Below are 22,660 nucleotides of genomic sequence, written 5' to 3'. Positions count from 1 at the left end.
TTCAGAGCGAGGTTAAGTGAACAGGACACATTGAGGACGTCTGGAAGGCAATGTAATTGAACAAGAGAACAAAGAGTGGGTAGAGACAGGGTGGAGGGGAGTATGGGAAAGAAGATGGCGTCCGTCTGTGATACAGTCACATAATGCCAAACACAGAGGGCGTAGACTCAAACCTTTGCCATCCCATCTGTGCCAAGTTAAATACATGATGCTAAAACTGCAGCGTTGACCTTGACAAATGCAAATGTTCCCCGGGTATGGTTTTGAGCCACCTGGGGGTTGAACTGATATGCCGGCATAAGTAGACATCTCCTCTAGAGATGGCAGAGAGAGACATTACAGGACATAAACTTTAGCACCTAAAAATGGCTGAAAAAAAGTTTGTGGGTAATTGCAGAAATAAGTCTCACTGTTGCAGCCAATTTGCAAACGGCTGCTGACCTTCAAGTTAAATTATTCTTCTTAGGAGCATACAAACCTTTTTCCTCCAAGCAAAAATAAAAATGAGCTATAGTCATGAAATAACACTGGAAAAAACAGCAACTCTTACTGCATCTCTACTTAGCATGATCATTTATGACATTTTCACAGAGCACCTACCTTTAAGCTGATCTGCCACCACACTCTGTCCTATTCTCTCAATGACTTGTCCGCCTTCATGCTGGTAGCGGTCATCCAGGAAGTTGGCAGTGGCCTGTGACAGGTGGACCTTCCCAGCCACTCCCAGCTGCTCCATTAGGTTGGCCAGGTTGACGTCATTTGACCAAACATCAAACTTGAAGCGTTTCATGCCCAGGATACCACAGAGGACGGTGCCAGTGTGGACACCCACCCTCATGTTGACCATCTCCCTCTTTTCCTGGCAGAACTGTTCAATAGCCTGAATCATGCCCAGGCCCATCTCCACACAGCAGTAGGCATGATCTGGTCTGGGTTCAGGACAACCAGCCACACAGTAGTAACAGTCTCCTAGAGTACTGATCTTCTCACAGCCAGTGAGCTCACAAAGTCGATCAAAACGCCCAAATAAATCATTGAGAAGGCCAACAAGGGCATGAGCAGATTTGTTGGCAGACATTTTTGTGAAGCCCACAATATCTGCAAAGAGGATGCTGACCGGCTCCATCCGCTTCATGTTGAAGGGTCTGAAGATGATCTGGCCTCGAGGGATAGAGGTTTTCTTGCGTTTATTGTTTTTAGGGCTGGAGATGGCGGCCGCCGCACCACTGGTGGAGTATCGTTTGACAGAATTATCACCTATCTCCTCATCGCCCTGCTTCATCAGTTCATCAGCCACGATTCTGGGCATGACAGAGTGGATCATTCGCTCCTTCAGGGCTTTCTCCACCTCCAGATCTTTGCCATGCATGATGGCTTGTCCCACCTTAAGGAAGGTGCTGCGTGACCGCACCTCAGACATGATGAATAGATGGATGCCAATGGCGTGGGCACAGAGGTGGAGCAGAGCTTTGGCTGGACCTAGCCAAGTTAACGTGTCCCAGTCTGACTGAGAGGATAAGGTCCAATTATCCCCTGCCTGTGTCAGGTGCAGCCAGCCCAAACTCTCAAAAAAGACAGAGTAGAGAAACCCGAGCAGGACAGAAGCGTAGAGGCGAACATGGAGAACACTGTATAGCAACAGAAGAACCTCGATGCACAGGGAGAAGGTGCCTACGGGAGAAAGACAGGGGGACCAGGTGGTATCTCCCACAAGCTTGTCATAGGACAGGTTATATGTGGGTCCCATGCCACTGAACTCTTCCATATCAAGTGCAGGAGTGGGAGTCTCCTGGTTCCTGAAGCCTGATGTCTGGATCTGTGGGGCCAGGGTAAGGATGAAGGTTACAATGATGAGCAGCAGAGATGCTTGGTTGTAGCAGCGAGAGTAGAGCTTAGTAAAAGTTAAGAGGAAGAGAAGGAGGCAGAAAAGCAGGAAGGACGCAGTGGGAAGGAGAAAGGCAGTCCTGTCACAGCGGGAGGGGTTGGCAACAAAATACAATCCCCAGAGGAAGGCCACGGCAACCAGGTAAAAGAGCACGTAACGGAAGCGCCGCTGGGTCTGAGGGAAACACCGTTCCCTACAGGCCTCCTCCAGGATCGAAGAGTCAAACTTCGGGTCCCAGAAATGACCAGCGGATCTCTCGAAAAGCTGAGGCATCTTCTTCTGCGTGCGAAAGCCCTTTACCACTGGCCTCCTGACTCCAGACTCTCCGGAGCTGCAGCTGGAGGAGATGCTGTACTTACAGTGCTTGGATCCCCCAATGAAGCCTCCTCCGATTGAACCCAGTGGCCCGCCTCCGTGCTTGTGCTTGACACTACTGCCAATCCTCACTGAGACGCCTCCATCTCCACTTGAGTCACAGCTCACTTCTGTGTTGTGTGGCAGCAGTTGTTGATGTTGGGGGGACGCCATGTTGCTGTTCGATCTATCCCAAATCAAAGACTATGCAGAAGGGCCAGTTATCGAAAAGACAAAGTAGAAGAAGAAGTAATGCAAAGTATGGACCCCCAGTACAACAACTTGCGTAATGATTGCTTACTCTTAAAAGTGGAAAAAGGAGAGCACAAACAAAAAGCTTTTCAGAGAAAATTCCACTCAGTTAGCAGAGTAGTGGCTGTAGAAACACCGGCAGACCTTCCACAGATTTTGAATAGTTCATTATTGCCCCTCTTGACGTCAATCCCTGCATTCCTCTACATTCCCGTCTGTTTTGACGCACTTCAGACTGCAAGGTTCACTCGCTGCCTCCTCTGTTCCAGTTCAAGTCAACCCGGCTGCTTACACACTGGTTCACTCATTGGAAAGAATTACAAAACCTGTGTGCGTAATGGGAAAAGTTGAAAAAGAAAACACCAAAGAAGTGAAGAAATCGTTTTAAAGGTGTCCTTGAGAAGTTGTGATCACATAAGCATGAGTGAATGTGGAGGAACAAATCCAGTTAAAATGTGTTCTTGCGTGTTTTCTTGAAGAGGCCGCTGCAGTCAGTGTGCTTGAGTTAATGATGCATGCCCATTTCCGCTTATCCACTCACTCCTCTGTTCCACTGGCATTTTACAGCGGTGCCTCCTGAATTTCACCACCTTTGTTTGCAGGTCTGAGCAAAACTTCATCCAAAACACATCCTCCGCAGTGTTTGCTTTGACTCGAGATCTGCTGTTTGCCGTCTGGATCGAAAAGCCCAGCTTTTAATTTTAAGGCGCTCATCAACTCCAGTTAACGGGAACATGAGCGCAAAAAATGCCATCGGAGCTTTTATTTATACCACATGCCCCCGGTGCAGGGCCTAATCTTGACTATTTCCGTGGACAGAGCCCGTCCTTTCCTGACTTTCTCCTCCGGAGTCTCCACCACCGCTGCGTCTCCACACGCAAATGGGACCGTGTGCGCGGGGGTCTGCAGGAGACGAACGCATGAGACGCGGTGCGCAGAAAATACCCGATAAACTGTTTGGGGTTTGTCTTTCTTGCAAGCGCTCAACTGTCAATGACTATAAACACACTCCTCCGAGGCTATGCACCAGCCGGTCTTGGTTCAGTGTTGGTATTGCTTTGGTATCCACAGTCACACCAAATATCGCCAATTCATCGTCATAGTGCGTCCAAAGAAATATCCAGATTGTCCAGATGCCCTGACCATGCCGGTTCCTGGCTGCATATTCTGTCAGCCGGGCAGCTGAGAAAACACAATGCAGCCTTGAGCAGACTACAAGAACTGTCGTCCAGTCCTAGTAAAGTTTGCCCACGGCGGCTCGGTCCCCCTCCTAAATGCTAGACGACGAAAGCCCGGAGAGAGTCGGGCTAATTAAAAGGTCCCCACCTCCGCTCCACGCCCCCCACACCAGCACTCCCACAGGTCAGAGCAGAGTGCCGCCTTGATCCAGCCACTTTAATTGAATTGCATGGGACACACAGGAGAATATCTTCACTCCCCTTTCATCCAAGACAAATATGATGGATTAAGGCTTCTGCATCGTCCAGCCTTTCCATTCCCTGCGCCGTCCACAGAGAGATGAGATTGTCTGATCTCCGTTATCTGACCATTATCTGTGCGCGACAGCAGCGTCGACACCTGCATTAAATGCTGTTTGCGCTATCCAGGCGCGGTGGGCAACGCAGTGGCCGCAGCCGCCACCATCTTCTGTGTGCTGTCAGCCGTCCAGCCGCGAGAAATGTGTGTGTATGTGTGTCTCTGTGTGTGTGTGAGTGAGTGTGAAGCATGCCAGAACATTTCCGCCTTTTTCTTTCAAAATAAAACCCCGTGCGCGTTAAAGGACTAATAAACTGCACATTAGTAGCCTGCATTTAGTGAGTAACATAATACATCTTTAAAATGAAACTAAAGACATGATCAGTTTATGTATTATTTGTCTTCTAACGTACAGCAAGTAAGATATTCAGATCTATAATCTACTATGCCAAGCATGCCAAATTTAGGAAGACTACAGCACACACTAATCATTGCCCTATTTGTGCCTCTCATTAAAACTTCATTCCTAAAAGCTTTGTTTTGATTGCACACCTAAGCTCAGGATCACTTTATCTTATCATAAACCTGCTTGCTAACACTTGCCACTGTTTTGAAGTAATCTGCAGATTCTTCACAAAAAAAGATTCTGTCTGTCCAGCAGGATGAAAAATATTTCACCTGCTGCATATGAGGCACAAAATTAACACCCAGACTGTATGATGTTACATCTGTATCAGACATGTATATTATCAAGTTCTTCTTCATGTGTGGAACATATGCCTCTAAAGGCTTCAAAAATGTAAGCCTTAAGTCAACACTAAGTGATTCAAGAAACGCAAAGTTCGAGTATTTTGAAAAAACGTCAAAGTGCTTCCGTTTTGGTGGTTGACGTTGCCTTGACGCTGCCGTCTGTGTTTGGAGAGCAGAGGGGAGGAGAAGCAGGGTTAGCTGGTGATGGGAGGGGTGCAGCCGAGGTACGTGCACGCACTCGGTAACGAAAAAGACTGAAGGGTAACGAGCACGTGTTTGGGGTGGGGTGGGGACGTCTCTTTTTTTTTTTTTTTTTTTTTTGACCGCATTTAGCGCATCCTATCCTTCAGTTCACCGATGGAGCCCCTCCACCTCCTTGTCTTTTCCACCACTGTACCCTTCACATTTAGAATAAACTCTGCTTTATTGTATATGGGTGTAAAAATCTGCCTTGGTGATAGCAGCAAAAGAAAAATGGAGAGTGCTCCTTGGAGGAAAAGGGAATGTAATATATTTTAGTGAAGACTACTCTGAAATGCCAGGTCACAAATCTGCTCTAATCATTCACTCTAAATGTGATGGGAATTTTTATTGAGGTTATTATGAGGGATGAAAATAGACAATTAATGAAGTCAGCACATAAAGGCAGATTAAATATTGCTCACTGCAAAACTTTAACACGCTCCAGATGATAACAACAGCAACTTTTCATGGATGACACATTATAATCCAACTGGAGATATCCTTTATTCTCTTTTCAGTAGCCTGAGAGAACTAACGGCAGCCATCTGTAGTCAGTGGCTTCACAGTTGAACAATATCCTATATTGAGAGGGTCCCCGGAGGCACACCTTCCTGCAATCCGCTGTGTTGGGGAACAACAAAAACATGTTGGTTATGAGAGGAATGAAATGATGTCCACCACATTTAGATCAGTGTGTTAGGTACAGTGATGAGTTTTTCGGGGCCATTCTCACTCATATTGGCATATGATTATAAAAAGTCTAAAAACACAAATCATTTACATGGAACAAGACACACTGTAGTATTTAATGTACGTGTTTGCTGTGTGCTTATTATATTATAATCTCGTTTGTTGCAAATATCTGATCTTTACAATCAAAATTCATTTTGAAGAACTGTTTAGATCATGAAGCTCACACAGGCGCCGTGTTTAGATATCGTTTAATGGCCGTTGGCTTTGTCTTTGAGTGTCTTACGAGCATTAAAGGCTAATTTCCATTTGCAAGTTAGTCTCTTCAGAGTCGATTCAAAATAGTGTTTGTGGAGGAGCGGAAATACACTCAGAGAAACACATGCGTTCAAGTCAGTGTTCACAGGGGAATATTGGTACACATATCAAAACTAGAGCAGATTTCCAAAGCATTCACTCACACCCAAAAAATGTACACACTCCATCCACCACACACACCCACACACACACACACACACACACACACACACACACACACACACACACACACACACACACACACACACAAACACACACCTCCCCAATTCCAGTCACGACAAACTGCTGGTGCATTGCAGCTGCAGGATAAAACCATCCTGTCAAACCCAAAAGTGAGAGACTGGACCATCAGAGTGTTCAGACTTTTTACAACAAGGTGTAACAGAGAGAAAAGAGACCGGGACATGAAAGTGGGCAGAGCTGTGATAGTACAAGTTTTAGTCTCTTCATTTTCTTGTTTGAGTCTCCCTGACTCAGGATTGATGATGTCATCAAAATAACCACAATGTTTCACTACCTATTCAGTCAGAAATCTTTATTCTTGATGATCAAGTTTCCAAAACTGGGCCATGATTAATTTAAATTTTATACCAAAACAACAAAAAAAAAAAAGTGAAGTGAAAACTATACTGGGGCACACATCCATTCCAGATCTAACTGAGAGATAAATTAAGATAACTAATTCCAAAATATACCAAAAGCACAACCACACAACATCATTAATGATGCTAGAACCCCACTACAAGCTGTTGCCTTGATGAGTTAGTGGTCTGTATAACTTTTTACACTTTTACACAGCACTCTCTAGTGGGCATGTTCTGGATCTGCAGTGTAAACATACTAAACACATCCAGTGGAGCACTCACACTCAAAGCCAAAACAGAAAATGAAGCATATGTGAGATTCATCTTGTTAGCTTTCTTTTCTTTCTTTATCATGCTTCAGGTTTTAGCAGGGAAAACACTCTTCACAATGGAATTAGTGAGGGAGGACAGAGAGGACACTGGAAGTGTCCATGATTTAAATTGGTGTTTTCTGGAGCTCTTGTTATTACCACTTACCTTGTGATTCAGGACTCAATAGTTTGACATTTTGGTATATTGATACCACTTTTATGTTTGGAAATAAGTAGCTGGAGCCAGCAGCTGGTTAGCTTAGCTTAGCTAAGACTGGAAACAGGGGGAAACAGTTAGCCGAGTGTGTCCAAAGGTAACAAAGTCCTCCTACCTGCACGTCTAAGCTCCATAATTAGAACATCATATCTCATTTATTTAATTTGCGGTGTAAAAGCACCACGTTGCAGTTTTAGGAGGGGTTGCATGCTGGACTGTTTCTTGGCCAGGTGGAGTGTTGTGCCCTACCGAGATTTTTTCCAATGTGGAATAAGTCTGTTTCCCAAAATGTCAAACTATTTTAAGCAATTTGACCATGCCATTCGCTGAGGTAGGCTTACATAAGAACTCACACCTATGACATGTATGACTGCCAAACCATTGTGGGTATAAAGGTTAGCAGCCTATCTGGGGCTTCTCTCTTTCCACAGAGGTCAGGGATCAACTCACGAGTCCTCCACTTCATCTTTACCTCCAGCCCACTTTTTGCAAGCGAATAATAATCTCGCCATGATGGTTTGTAAAATTGTATTGCAGGATGGTTCAGTACACATACACAGCCTTCAATGCCCATTTGGAGAGTGTACACAGAAAAATCAATAAATAGCTTTCTAACCTGCAGAAGAAATGGCTGAAGACAGCTATAGTCCAAACACATCCATCACGTGTCATTTTTATGGTCATTCAGCTTAAAAAAGCTGGCAAGCTTATCATTCAAGGACAAAAACAAAATCATAACACAGTATTGAATTTCTGCCAAAGACTGGCAAATTTATAGACGCAAACAGAAACAGTAAGATCAGTTAAGAAGTGAAGCAGAATGAATGCACCCTCCCTGCTCTGAAGACTCTGACCCTTGAACCCTGACCTCTGCTTCCATCACAGTGCTTATTTCACAGGTTGTCAACAACCAGGACCGACAAGCGTATAAAACTAAGAAAATAAGGCCTTATATGTTGCATGGCAGGGTTGGTTCAGGTGTCAGTTGTATGAGGAAATATTACTTAAACAATATGTTTGAAGGAAATCCATGCATCTGTTAAATAAGATGTGATGTCTAGCATGCAATGTTAATGTTAATCTATCTCAAAAGCAGAGGATTGGGCGAATACCCAAACACAATGGCTTTTTATAGCACCCACAAAAAGGCTACTTCAAAAAGCTTCTGAAGCTTATGGAATTCACTTTCTGCAATGCAATTCTCAAGGTTTTACAACACAAATTTACAACGCCTGTTTCCACTTTTCCCATTTTATTCACATACAAGGGAGCTGGTATTTGACTGTTTTCAGTCTCAGGATTTTCAATTTTTATTTGATCTTACTTTTTTTATTTTCATTTCTTTCGTTTCTTCACATCATTACTTCCCCAAACCCCAAATCCCAGACAGTCCACTGTGATTGTGCAAGGGAGAGAGGAGGGTGTGTATTTCAACAAAACTCAGTGATCAGTGGCATGTTCTCATTTCTTCAGCACTTGTGTCCTTAAGCTGCCTTATCAAACGATGACCCTTCCCTCCCTCTATCTGCCTCATTCCCACATTCCCTAAATGCACCTCCCCTTACTCTCCTGAGGAAAAAAACAAACACTAATCTCTGCTCCTCTGTCTCCTCAACAATACAGGCATTCTGACAAAAGCAGGGTTGGCCTTACACCAGACCCCCTCTCCTCTTACTTCCCCCTCTCAAGTTATTTTGTTTTCCTCAGTTCTTCCGGTAGCGATTCTTTGGCTTCTCACCACAGCCAGTAGCCTCGCAGGAGGACAGGCCAGGCTGCTTGCCAGAGTTAATGCTGCTCAGAAGGGCAGGCAGCTCATTGGTGATTGCCCTCTCAATCTTATCCAGCAGACAGCCTCCCATGTAGGAGCACTGAGCCGTCAGCGGCTTGAAATTGGTGATGGGGTTGATGCCAAAGAAGTCACGGTAAGCATCGCGGTTGGGCAGGTCAAACTTGCTGACGTTGGTCTTGGCTAGGATGGATTTGAAAATGTAGAACTTGTCTGGGTCATCCACAATCTCCTTGAAGACTAGTTCAGGGTCACTGAAGAAGCTCATCTTCTCTTTAAAGGTCTGGACGTAGCGGTCAACCAGCAGGCCATGGATGCGTACGCGGATGCCATGCTGGCGGATGAAGGCAATTTTGTTCTCCATGCGGTTTTCAATCACCTGGTTCAGATCCTCCAGGAGGGAGATCTCCTCTCGCTTGAAGAGCTCACGGCTGGTGTCAGGTGCATAGTCATATGGCCAGAAGGAGCTGACGTAGACGCGAGGCGGCTCGGTTACATTGATGAGGGGAGCCAAGCTCCAAAAGAGTGCTCCGTAGACTCTCATTAAGTCCTGAGTGGCCAGGTTGTCAGCCTTGTTTAGGATGATGCGGATCTGGGATTCACGACCCTTCAACTGCCGGAAGAGCATCTCCAGCTCCAGGCCAACGTCCAGCTTGGTGGGGTCGAACACAACGAAGATCAGGTCAGCACGGTCAATGAACCACTGGCAAACATCATTGAAAGGATAGCCTGGATAGAAGAAGAGAATAAGTAAACCAATAAATACAGAGCACCAGCCAGCTGCACTTGAAAATCTGCAAAATGTAAGTAAAACTCTCTCTTTTACCTCTTTCCTGCTGCTTCCGGTTCTCAATGATTCCTGGTGTGTCCACAAAAGTCACACGTTCCAGCAGCTTGTGGGGCATCTCAATACCGATCAGCTTTTCCAGGAAATTTTGGCCAAACTTCTCCAGGGGAGAGAAAGATCGAGAGCTGTCTGCAGCCATAACAATACCCTCAACAGAGCGGATCTTCTCTCCATGCATAATGACAGTGAACTCAGAGGTAGTAGGCTCAGCTCCTGAAGACAAATTGATGGAAAAACAAGAGCAGGAATATTATCAAGAAAAGATGAAAGAGATGTGTATTCACCGGGAAAATAGATATATCTGCTAAATGGAATGGGAACGTGGCATCATTAACAGCAAATCAGCTACTTTTGAAGGTCATCAATCATCACCACCCATCTAGCTGGATAGTCTCAACCTGTAGAACTCAGTTTAACTCCATTAAACTTCGATTTCAACATGATCAGTAAACACTAGCAAACAAAGAAAAACTAGATCATGCCAAGGGGCTGTGAGTGCAGGACCTGACGACAGACAGAGTCCTATATACATAGCTAAGCCTAACCCTGTCATTAGCTTACTTACATTTTGTAATATATAGCTTCTTTGCCTCTGTTGAGACCTTGTCTTTATCCATGCATTTATCTTTGGTGGATAGATGACAGAAGACAAATGATCGATGACAGTGACAGGTAATGACAGCTAATACACTATCCTCCAAAAATGCTGGCGCTGCCCCAGAATACTGTGCGAGTCCCATTCCCTCTAATAATGGTTTTGGGCCACTTGGGGGGAGTTGTGAACAAAATATTGACAACATTTTTAAGTTGAAATGCCAAACTTTTTAGCAAACAGTTTCTTATTTCCAGCTGTTATGGAGCAACATCGCTAATTTGGAGTCATGTTTCTTGCCACCTGATTACTGTAGGTCCAATATTGACTCTCTTGTAGCTTTTGACCAGTGGTATTAAATTGTCAGAAATGACTGCTGAGCCTTCTTAAGATGTCATGCATCAAATTCAACAAAATCTCTGCTGTGCTTTCTGCCCACTTGATACCTGTAATTAAATTATTGCAGCCCTGTAACATTTAGATACAGCAGCCACCGCCGTAGTGGTCCTGTGGATTAATGATGGCATTTTAGTGTTTCTTCATCCTTATTGGATTATAGCACGAATGATTACAACTTTAAACATTGTTTATTTCTAATTTAAAAAGAATAACTGTGTAACGTACCTGTGTAGAGCTGATAGGGGCTGTCATGCATGCCGAGGAGGTAATTGATCATGGAGGACTTTCCTACACTCCAGGGCCCCAGGAACAGCACCATGGGCTTAGAGGTAATCTCTCCATCTGTTGGGCAAGTAGAGAAACGGTGATTAAATTCTCAGCTGGATGGCTAAATGATGAAGCAGAAGTGCCCGAGTTCATCCCAAATTTTACATGAGAATTTATGGAACGATCAGTTGTGCTGAGCTTTTATTTGTTGCTCATAAGAAAACATGTGAGAAGTTGACAGAAGAAGCCAGTGTTTGCTACAGTCTCCATGTGCCTCATAAAAGGACAGTTTAACCAAAACAACAATCCTTCCAGAATGTATTTTGGGATGAACTCCTTCAAGTCTGAGAGACGCCAAGAAGCACGTCAGTTACTGTCACTGTCAATACAGAGCACGGAGGAACTGAGAAAGGAAATAAAAAGAAAGCTACGCAAAGAAATGTGTTGAAGCTGTTAGGCTTGTTTAATAGCGTAATAGCAGACAGCTGTTATAGCAGAAAATTTTCAGCCACATAAAAAAGCAGTGCCAATACTTTGACACTGAACAGGGCAATGCTTTCAGAGCAAGCTGTGTGTCTCATAACAAGCTGCCATGTGTGTTGTGAGTGGACATGGTGGTCGGGTAGGGACGTTCTGTTACAGCCTACTGGACCAAACCTGAATGAATTTAGCAGAAGAGATGAGGATAAAAAAAAATATATATATATGTATATTTTTTTAAAAAAAACAAGAAAAAAGAGAAAATGTCATCACAAAAGAAAGGTGAAATGAAAAAGCTCAGAGGAAAAAAAAATCTGAATAACCACCCCTGATGCTACAGCTGATTAAAGTGTGACAAAAAGCCAGTCACTTCACTCCTAGCCGAACACTGACCACCCTTTCCCACCAGTGTCCCCTCCTCAAATCTGTGTGCCTTTTGCTAAAGCCAGAGCTGCACATGCAACCCCCTCATCATTTTACATTTTACACGCCAAGAAAACAACTTAAAGGCCAGTCTCTTTGTGAATGCTACAGTGTAAATCCATTTTGATTCACAAAGGGTAGAAAACTGCTGCTGCCCTGCTCTCTATGGGTTGAACCTTTCTCCTCTGGATCAGTTTGAGCACGCCCCAATCAGTGATGTCACATCAGGTGTCACCCAAAGTGAAACATGCTTGACCCTCAGAGAGCAGTACTGTGTTCAAATTGATATAAGAGACTCCCAAAGGTGTGAGGACAAATGAAGGGGGAAAGGAAGGGGCTGAGCACTTCAGGCAGTGCCATGCACAGGTAAGCCCCACCCACACCCACCTGTGGCTGAGTCCCCCAGGGTTCGTCCGGGGTAGGCTGTTAGATGAGGGGAGTGGAGGGGATGGGGATGGACAGGAGAGGGTGGAGTACAGAGACGTGAAGGGAACAGGAGGTGGAGGAGAGTGAGGAGTGAGGGTGTGAAGTTTCTAGAAGAAACAGGGAGGGGTAGAGTAACAATGTGCAGGAATGGGTGGGAAATCTAGTCCCATATTTGACCTATAATATGTCAAACATGGTCTACAAATGGATGGTGTGCCTTTTAGGCCATGTAAAAAAAATTTGTCTGTATTTTTTTGCTCTTTTCTACAAAAAAAAATGTTGGAAATGTTCTTTTAGTGGCACGACACAAGTGGTATTTGACAAGTTTGCATGCATGCCAAGCGTGAAAGGCCACAAGAGGGCGAGATTTATTTCATTGTGGGAAAGTAGAGCTCGTTCTTGGCAGTTCAGTGTACAGCTCGGAGCGTCACGCTTACTGTAAAGAAACAGGGCACAGTGCAAAGTCATTTAAAAAACAAACACGGACATTATAAAAAGTACTGGGGCAAAAAAGAATTGAAGAAAAGGGAAGAAATATTTGAAAGATTTTGCACCTTTTTCCTGGACCAGCAACGTTTTAGAAAAAGTGTGGGCTTATATGGACGCATATATTCTTACTATTTCTGAGCCCAGAAAGTCCCTCTAAAGGTATTTATACAATTAGAACTCTTACACAGCCCATACCTTCATATAACAGTAACACTGAGAGCCGAAATAATAACATATGGTAAAATCTCCAAGGTTTGAAAAAAATAAAAAAAAACTTTGTGTTGGTTGATGGTGTGAGGATGATGTGTGTGTACGAACAAGTCAACAAATCAGTCACCAAAGCAACTCAAACAGGAAAACCCACACATCAGAACAAAGTGCAGGTGTAGCCGAAGCCTCTGTGATACCTGAGATCTCGTGCTGCCTCAGCTCATTGTACTTGTAGGCCTGCTCCATGGGCTTGATGGATGTGTGGTAGATCTTCCGCAACCTCTCAAGAGCCGCTGGAGGACAACATGAAAGACAGAAAAGGATGATAAAAATGAATACTTGGAAGTCTTTGTCACATCTTTCACATATTAATGAGTTGCAAGAAGTTCCAGTCTGAAACCATCCAGAAATTTCAGCATCACCGGCCTATCACATACAGGAAAAATGAATAAAAAACCCATCTTTGATCCTCACCTGCATAGTCTCCCGCCTTTTCCTCAGCTGCAAGTCGCAGGGTCTCATCAATGTGAGATCTGTCTCTGAGGACGGAGGTGAAGTCTTCTTCCTCTTCTGTAAAAACAACATAAACTTTACCTTAGTCCCCAGTATACTGAACATCTGTAATGGTCTAGTAATGGAGTAATGGAAGTGGACTGGGTGGCCAGATTCAGTTCAAACAAATGCAGTGACAGTTTCATTATGAGGCTCACACTGAGGCTGATGACAGCCAGTCATACATGTTCAATGAAGCTGAGCCGCAGAGGCTAACGGTGCTGCTATTTCTGGATGCACATCAATCAATGCATCCTGCATCTCAATATGTGTCACCATGGGTGGGAATTTAAGTGTCACAGAGATGATTGATAATAAACGCTGTGGGGACAGGTTTGCATTGGACGCCAATATTAATTCAGACAGAGCAGATATTTGAGCTGTCTCATGACCAAAATGTTCCCAGCCTGAGCCTTGATTTCATCTGCAGCCACTCATACTCCAAATGCCTCTTCCGCATCACCTTTTCTGCCGTCATTCTCTCTGTCTGACTGTTATCTCTGTAAACACAAACCCTGAAGAGAATGAAGAAGACAATGACAGCACCCATAAAATGTTTGAGCCTGGCAAGAATGACAATTGAATAACTAATATTTGCTGGTGATTAAGGTGTAGCGGGTTTGCTTTAGCATGTTTGATACTATGCAGAACATGCACATGCTGCAGGGAAATCCAATCATACGCTCAATTATTTTCACTCTGTTCTGCGATCTTGATGTTTTCATTTGAGAACACTGGGAATAACGAGACGTTACTTCAACTCCTGTGTGTGCACTGCAAATCCATCAGTTTCCATGTTATAATGTGCAGGAATTAGTCTTAAAAAACACAAAACAAATTCATGATCATTTTTGAAAATGTTTGACTTTCCTCCAGTGCACATTCATTATATTTGGTGCTTTTGTATGTGACTTAGATTTTTGCACCCCACAACGTACGTGTGTGGTATTTCAATGACTCACCCCCTATAGTGTGTGTGTGTGTGTGTGTGTGTGTGTGTGTGTGTGTGTGTGTTTGAGAGAGAGAGAGAGAGAGAGAGAGAGAGAGAGAGAATCCAGGAGAACATATCCGCTCACCACTGTGCCATGTCCACTTTTGAACGTATCAGATTGCTTAGATCACAGCTGGTTGTACAATCAGCTCCTAATTTAGAAAGCAAACACTGAAAATAAATAGACAAAGACTCTTCTCTGGCATCACGATGGGCCTCATAACAACGGCAAAGATAAGAGAGAGAGAGAGAGAACAGGACCCCCCCCCAGTAAATGAGCTAAGAGTAGAGCTGGACTGAGTGTTCCCATCAGTGATGTGCATGATGAGACAGTGATGTACAATCCTCTGTCTTTTCTCTTCTATATTTGCCCACCTATCGTAGACTTATCGCGCTGTCAGGCCCGACCCTGTGTGCCCAGGCCCCCCTGTAATGCCCCCCATGTAGCCCTGCTACAGACAAACCCGCTACAGCTATGAGCTATAAATAGAAGCAGTTGGGAAGTCTTCCTGGTTCACACTTCCATGCCCTGAGGGGTTATGGGTCTTAGTTTCCAAGCAACCAGACACTCCCCTAATAGAGTAGTTAGGGAATTTTAAAGATATTTACAGCACGATAGCAGCTGTAGGGATGATTACATAGCAGCCAGCCAATTGTAAATCAGACTCTGTAAAACAGAAAGCATAACCTGAATATTGATCTTATTATTTTAACACATGATCTGCATACTTCCTGTCAATTCACTTTCCTGGCAAAAGAAACATATTAACATAGTTCAAAATCAATCCTTGGCTTGATCTATAACAATGTGTAACCTCCTCAGCTTGTATATCTCTTGACCTCCTTGCCCTCCTCCTTTTTAACATTGCATTCTTCTAAAACTAATGTTCAGGTCAGACGAGGAGAGATGCATGGAGGATCAGAAAGCGTGAAAAGTTGGCGCTGATGGCCGGGGGACAACCCTCTGATCTCAGCTGGTGACTGGCAAGGAAGCGCATCACTGTGCAATACTCATCACAAATCAAGAACTGACTGGTGCAAAGCAAAAGCACAGATTTTTTTAAAATGAGGTTGCAATTGCAGACTTTTCGGAAAGTAGAAAATATAAAAACATTATAGTCATTTTATGTCCACTGCTGTCAGGCACAGGTAATTACATCATATTGATCTGGAAATTGTCCACGTGACAGTATAAATGCATCTCTGCTGGGGTTAACAGTAACACCCAGCATACCCAGCATCACCATTAGGCTATTGTTACAGCACTTGCTACCACAGATGTGTATTTTGTACATAAACATCAGCACTCCTCATAAGACGGTTCTGTCTGGATCAGCAGCAGATTCTGGTTAGACACACAAAAGTCATATGCACCAAACTCTCCATAATCCCACTTTCAGCATCTTCACCAAAGTCACAAGTCCTTTCAAACAATACTTTTTGGCCATTTATGCACTTTCATAGCTGTCATTGATTGTTGTCTCTAGCTGTGTGCTAACCACATTTCAGGGAGATTATTATAAGAGATGTTAACAAAATGGTCTTTTTTTTGAAGTCGGAATTTCAACATTGTACTTGGAAAGGTTTTCTGCACTTTGATTGATCCTTTATTAATGCTCATATAATTACAATATTTCAAATGGCAATATCAAAGAGAAAATATTATCATATGCCACCAATTACAGTGTGTGTATGAGACCTACTTTTATAGGGGCTGTGCAACGACAGGGTAACCTCATCTCTGACATTGTACACATTTAACAGGCTTCAGCCATCGTGCTAAATTGCTCCTGAGACTGCTTTATGACTTTTTTTGACTGCATAAAAATATGTATTTTCTGAATCAAAGAGAGAAAACTCCACTTCTCCGACGGCAGCACGGTCAAGGCATCCTACACCCTAACTTGGAGCACAGCCACTGACCATGTGGCCGATGACTTCTAGTGTTTCTGGCTAAGAGTCAGAATGGCACGTTGCTTTAGCCAAAACCTTTGGTGCATCAAATGACATTATGTGACAAGTAAATCATCTGAAGGCCTGTTTGTTTACAAGCCTGAAGCAAAGTTGTTTATATTTACAATATGAAGCAAGGGTCTTGAAAGTTTAAACAGAGCCACATTTAATAAAATGGGGATCAATAAAGGTGCCAAATGAGGCAGATATAGAGAGTGTCCTTTCTCCATTCATGAAAAATGCAGGGAGCACTTTCAAACAATCAAATGATTTTGTGTCAAAGCCAAAAGGAGCATTTCAGCATGTGCACGGCTAAACAATATTGTAATGACCATAAAAGAGATATTGTATGGCTCACACTTTAATTGAGACCCCAATATTTGCTCCTTTGCAGTGCGGGAGCAGTGACCAGCCCGTTGCTGGTTAAGGAACAACGCAGCACCGCTGATTCTCCCCGAGTCAACCTGCTAAAAATAAGCCTGTGTAATGTTGCTCCCAGCACGGTGCAAGAACAAGAGAAGCCAAAAGGTTAGCAGCCAGAATAAAAAAAGGGCATGAGTAATACTGCAATCCCGAAAAAGATTCAGTAACTAATCTATTTATGTTGCTGAGTAATTACATGTGTAAGAGCCCTGGTGTTTAGTTTTTATTCTCAATAGGTAAGATGGCTATGGTGATAAGAAAAGAGGAAGTCTAGCAGCTATTGCCAAAACAATGCAAAAGAAAATGGGTCCGTCCTTTAATGCACTCCACTCAATGCACGATTGAAGGAAACAGTTGAATGAAGCAGAAGAGCAACTTAAAATCTGTCAATAATCTTTACTTAAAGGCATTTAAAATCAGCCGGTATTGGTCAGATGGTCGCTACATGCCCATGCAAAATTGTTTTTGCGTACATGACCTTTAAAAACAACAATAAGTGACATCATCTTGTAGCACCATCTGTGATACATGGCAGCCATTTTTGCAACCCCCACACAGGTTGGCTGCTTGTCAAATGAGTCAAATGAAGGAAGGAATTAAAGTCATCTGAACAAATACTGGGTAAAGATGAATTAAAAAAGTCAGTGTGGGAGAAGCTAACTTTCAGACGACACTGTGGATGGTTCAGCATGGAGGCTAAATCGGCTTTTGTGGAACAGGTCTCTTCAACGTACCAGGCCTGTCCCTGCAGCACACCAAGCTTACTCAATCTTCTGTAACTTGACTCATCACTCAGAAGAGTCTTGTCTTTTAACACAAGCCTCTTGAGTGGGCCTTAACTGCTGTGAACGTGTTAACACCTCCCAATCCAGTCAATCCCTGATGGAGGCCCTGGGACAGAGTCTGCAAAGATCAGAAAGGTAGTATTGCCCGCGGAAGGTGGGCCTTGCATCAGCGCTCAAAATTAACCCTGCAGGCGCCAGGGGAGTTGAACCCCGGACATCTGTGCCCAGGACCATGTGTCCTCAGTAAGCCCGTTGCCACACAACCCTTCCTCAGTTTGGAGAAACATTCCAGCGGCATCAGCACATCCAGTAGGAATGTTGGTGGTTTAAGCCTACCACAGCCTCAGCGGCTGGATAAGTCATGCCTCAACTATAGGTCCTTGTGTGGAGGCTATTCAAACACCAGAAAGAATGGCAATAATCTACAGCAAGAGTGAAACTTAGGTGCTAATGTGATGCTCAAGTTTAAAGATCACCTTCACTTCTAGCAAATATTTGAATTGCACCGTAAAGATGAACAACATGTATAAACACATTTTCAGAGTACTCTGCTGAGGGGAGAAGGCCTCATACTGCCCTGAAATTTGAGCTGTTCTTGTGCATGTAACAGCATGGTTTGTGACATCACAAATGAATCACTGTCCTATATGCAACTACGTAGCTAGAAAGAGCTAAATGGAGACAAAAAGGAATCAAATATAGTGTGAGAGCTGTGAGCTAATTCAGATATTTATAAGCACATACTTCGACTAGAGTTGAAGCTGAAAGTGCTGGAAATGCCATAGTGAACTAAACAAAATGTGCTATTTATTGTAGTCCAAGCATACAGCCAGGGATTACCCTAATATGTATTATGTTCTTATGTGGACATGAATGCATGTGCAATGATATATCTGGACTCATGTGCATTTACACTGTATATATTAGGTAACTGTGTATATGTGTAAAAGCCCAGGATCATGTTCTGCTTGCAGCACAGTGGAGGTAAATTAAATTAAAGTGAACATGATGAGGGTGGCAGGCCTGGAACCCCCAGTCAGAGGAATTATGCTGAGCGTGGGGGGATTCAGGCAACCTTAACTGAAGGCCAGGGGGTTCCACTGGAAAGATCCATTAAGAGGCACTGATTTTATTCAGATTTAAACAGAGTGGATCATGTATTAAAAATGACCACTGATTCGTAAAATACAACAGGATTTAAATTGCATTAATTAACTAATGCACATGTCAATTTCCTTGCTTGCTTTAGAAGTTCAGTGTGTACATTTCACTGAAAACAAAGCCTTCTGAATGCGAAATAAACGTATAATCCTAAAAAAATCACATGATTCCTCCTCTAGTGAGGGTCAGAGGTGTGATAGCAGTCAGCAGAGCTTGTGCAGAGCAAGAGGCCACGGATGGCAACAGGTGGCACAGCTTGTGGAGCTAGTACTCCCCCATAGTCAAATATAGACCCACAATGGGTCAGAAGATGGACAGAGGAGGGGGCAGAATGGCTGCCTCCTATTTTAAGGTTTTGACTATTAGTCAGTGTGGAGACTCAGAGACATCCGCATCCCTTGGAGCTGATTGTGTACAGGGTAACAAAGTGAGAGCTACAGTTCCAGGACCACTTATGTAAGTTTCAAATACAATACTGATGTTTGGTAAATAAAACGTGAAGGTTTCCTTGTATCTCAGACATTTTAGATAAAAAATAAAGTTCGATCACAGGCATATGTCAGTCTAACTTCTATGCTGATTTTGCACTATTTCCTATAAATGTGTGGATGTCAAAAAGGTGGATTATTTTCTCAATCCAAATGTGACTTCAGAACTGTCAGTGGCCCTGGCAGGCCATCTTATATGAGCCACATCCAGATTGTAAGTCCTCTCAGGGGTCACTGACAACTTGACATGAAGTTGAGTGACAGATTCAAAGGCAGGCCCAGCGGCAAAGGCACCTTACGCTGAGGTGTTTATCTGGTGCCTCTATCCCTGTTCTCCTGTTCCAAAGCCAGGAAAGGACGTCAGGTGCCCTTGGGCCTTGGGTGCTTGTCTCAAGGAGGGGTGTGTAGCCAGGCAGTCGGGTATGACTCGTGTCGCTTCCACTACGACCAGCGTAACGAGTCCCAGACGTGCCACATGCCGTCAGATGGAATCACGTGCAGACACCGAGCCTTTAAATTTCCAAGTCTGGCCTCTAGCAAAGTTAGGAGGCCAAAGATGTTTTTATTGTATCATGGATGGATAGTGTTACCACTCAAGTATAAACAAACTGGTGTGAAGACCTAATCAAGGTCCCAAAGAGGCTGTGATATATGTATGACAAAAAGTCAGCTCTCAGGCTCTGAGTTTCACACTAATGACATCTCTATATTGTGTTTAACAGCTTTCTTAAAGCCTTGTAATAAGGAAACAGTTACTGAAGCAACCTATACTTACTCCTACATGATAAGAGCAGCGTCAGACTGGCATAAAACCCTGGAGGTGAGCAGCATCATGGAGCCAGGTTGGTCATGTAACACATGTTGACCCACTGAACCAACAGAATAACACAGGTTTTCTCTGCTCCTTCTTTGGCCGGAATGATGGAAGCTATTCAACAGCTGCAGGAAAATGGCTGTAAAGGAACTACTATGGCAGTGTCAGATATCTGAAAAGCACTACAGGCCTGGCAGATGGATCAGGCCTGAATACACATGGTGCACCGGAGCTTAATGATGCCATGCATATGCAAAGCATTACTCCACCAAAATGACTCCTCCTATCATACCCTACAGTTTCATGGCACCCATCAAAATGAAGCCAAGTCGAAACAATCAGGCAATTCGGTGCCTTCTTTTGATGTAATCAAATGGCTTCAGGCTTCAAAATTAGTTTGAAACAGAGACATATGACAGAAACAAATTCAACTGTTGCTGCTGCTTCCAGCAACAAAACATACACAAAATGTACAAAACGATAGTGTAAGGATATAACATTAATGTCTTTGCTCTTCAGAGTAGAAAATCGGCACAGCCCAGGGTTGTTAGAGAGGCGATGATGAGATGATAGCAAATCGATTTTACATTCCTTTGGAAAGAGATTACCCTTTGTGCTCCTCCCTGCAGAGTTAACAACTTCAATGGAGTCCCTGACAGCGATCGAACCAATCAATAACACAAATAATTACACACTGAGCGGCAAAGAGTTCATGATTCTCATAATTGTCCATAACCTGCAGGTACTGGAATCAAAACTCCTTTGTGCGCTGCAGCAAAAGAAAGACATACACTAAAATGCACATGCAGTAGATTTATGGACAGAGGCCACAAAAAGGCACTTGCATGTGCCTGCAGAAGGGATCTATGAAGGCGTGAGTTGCAGCAAAGGCCCGGCCCCTCCTGCCTGGAGAATGCATGTCCCTATAAGGCCAACTGCTGGGAATAAATTGCGATTGTGACAGTGCAGAGTGACAGCAGCTGTGCAGCGTGGCTAAAGGGGAGCATGGGGCTGGGAGGGGTGAGGAGTCAGGAGGGAAGGGGAGTGAGGGAGGGAGGAACTGTAGTGAACAGTGTTGGATTTCAGGAGGCCTTCCAATCTTAGACACCTGACAGCAGGCTGGAATATGGAGGCCTGGGCCCGGGCTGCGGAGCTGAACGCCACCCCAAGGACGGACAAGGGTGACAGACAAGGGTACTGCCAACCGTTCCAGTCCAGACCGGGAGACCAGTCCGCATTTTTAGTATGGGTAATCTGAGAGAAGCTGCTGTCACTCTGACATTGAACTCCACGAGTGCCATGTAATCAAATTTATTGTGGGATTTTCCTGATCCCTGTAGTTTATGATGCTGTGGATATATCATCAAAGGTAATGTTGCCCCCTGTAGGCATTTCAAGTCTGCAGTAGTTGAAAATAAAATTCAAGAATGAAGCAAAGAGAATACAGACGTACAAATGACAAATGACTGTTCTCTCCTTGGTTAGACTTAGACTTTCCATCAGCTGGTGCCACGCGTTAGGACAGCTGACATGCTGTCAGTCCACAGGAGAGGCTGAACTCTAGTTTGAATAATCCTCGACTGCTTGCCTCAGAAAAGCACCAAAACGCACGATAAGGCATTGGTTCATACATCAAAAGTGTTAGGCATTAGAGTGTGCTGTTTGTTTTGGATCTTAATAATTAAAAAGACAAGAAAGAGCTACTTAAATCTGTCATTCTTTACTTGGTGCCAGCAGTTTAATTATAAACTGTGACAGATTTTAAATAGTCCTGCGTGGTGGCAGAGAAAGACCGGGGTAACATTTCTGTCTCTGGCTATCCTCAGCTGGTGTCCCCATGACTGTCACTGTCCCCGTGTTCAGCTAACGCCATTTCTGACCAAACTGCACTCATAATAGACACAAAAACCTACCCATACTACCTACTTTTGACCATATGGCAACTCATTCCTGATCATCATCATAACAATCTGAGTCACAGCCTCTGAATCTCTGAAGAGTCACTGTACAATCAAGCCATTCATGAAACATTCACTAAACAAGCCTCTGAGCCTTCACCACATCACTAGTTCATTCATCAGCAGCACGTGTATGCAAACGTATCTCGTGCCCACAGTGCTCCACCCAACATGAAACATGGCATAAACCAAAGTGCTTACCAAAAGCCTTACCTGCTGTGGCCTGCAAAAGCAGCAGGGAGAGGAAACAGCAGATCAAGACTGTACCCTTCATGATGGCTGCCAGGAGAACTCTGATAGTCACACAGACTATATATACCAAGGCAGGAAGGTTAAAGGGCATGCAGAGAGAAGAGGCGGGGCACGGAGAGGGCCAGCTGGTGGAGGGGCTGAGGTCTCCGTGTTGGAGGTGTTGCAGGAGTCATAGCATGCCACAGGGACTCTACGCTACGTGTACAAGCAGCTGACTCTCCTTTTCAGGGAGGTCGCAGCTCGGGCCTCGGCATCAGTGCACTGAGAGCTGGCTTCGGTTTTCA

The 22,660-nt window shown here is 44.0% G+C and overlaps 2 protein-coding genes across 3 annotated transcripts in view; both read right to left on the bottom strand.

Moving 5' to 3' along the window:
* Nucleotides 1–4,164, bottom strand: part of adcy9b (adenylate cyclase 9b) — a 31,499-nt gene extending 27,335 nt beyond the window's left edge. For both annotated transcript variants that reach the window (XM_076753179.1, XM_076753180.1), the window contains exon 1: nucleotides 601–4,164. In XM_076753179.1, coding sequence (XP_076609294.1) covers nucleotides 601–2,413 — 1,813 coding nt within the window. In that variant the 5' untranslated portion in view covers nucleotides 2,414–4,164. The remainder of the gene's footprint in view (nucleotides 1–600) is intronic.
* Nucleotides 4,165–8,641: 4,477 nt separating this feature from the next.
* srl (sarcalumenin) lies at nucleotides 8,642–22,398 on the bottom strand. Its single transcript, XM_076753185.1, has 6 exons — nucleotides 22,338–22,398; nucleotides 13,474–13,569; nucleotides 13,197–13,292; nucleotides 10,930–11,046; nucleotides 9,693–9,926; nucleotides 8,642–9,595 (listed from the first exon to the last, which is right to left on the bottom strand). The coding sequence occupies exons 1-6, from the start codon at nucleotides 22,396–22,398 to the stop codon at nucleotides 8,784–8,786; spliced, it is 1,416 nt and encodes a 471-aa protein (XP_076609300.1). The 3' UTR covers nucleotides 8,642–8,783.
* Nucleotides 22,399–22,660: the final 262 nt, after the last annotated feature.

This window comes from Chaetodon auriga, chromosome 16 (assembly GCF_051107435.1).
Source record: "Chaetodon auriga isolate fChaAug3 chromosome 16, fChaAug3.hap1, whole genome shotgun sequence".
NCBI lineage: Eukaryota > Metazoa > Chordata > Actinopteri > Chaetodontiformes > Chaetodontidae > Chaetodon > Chaetodon auriga.
Note: the sequence above shows the minus strand (reverse complement) of the source record. Positions and strands in the feature narration are given on the sequence as shown.

Excerpts from the sequence above, each read along its gene's own strand:
- srl (XM_076753185.1), bottom strand. The coding sequence starts at position 22,398 with ATGAAGGGTACAGTCTTGATCTGCTGTTTCCTCTCCCTGCTGCTTTTG. Across the intron at positions 13,570-22,337 it reads GCTTTTGCAGGCCACAGCAG|AAGAGGAAGAAGACTTCACC; the intron begins GTAAGGCTTTTG and ends TTGTTTTTACAG. Across the intron at positions 9,596-9,692 it reads CCGGAAGCAGCAGGAAAGAG|GCTATCCTTTCAATGATGTT; the intron begins GTAAAAGAGAGA and ends TCTTCTATCCAG.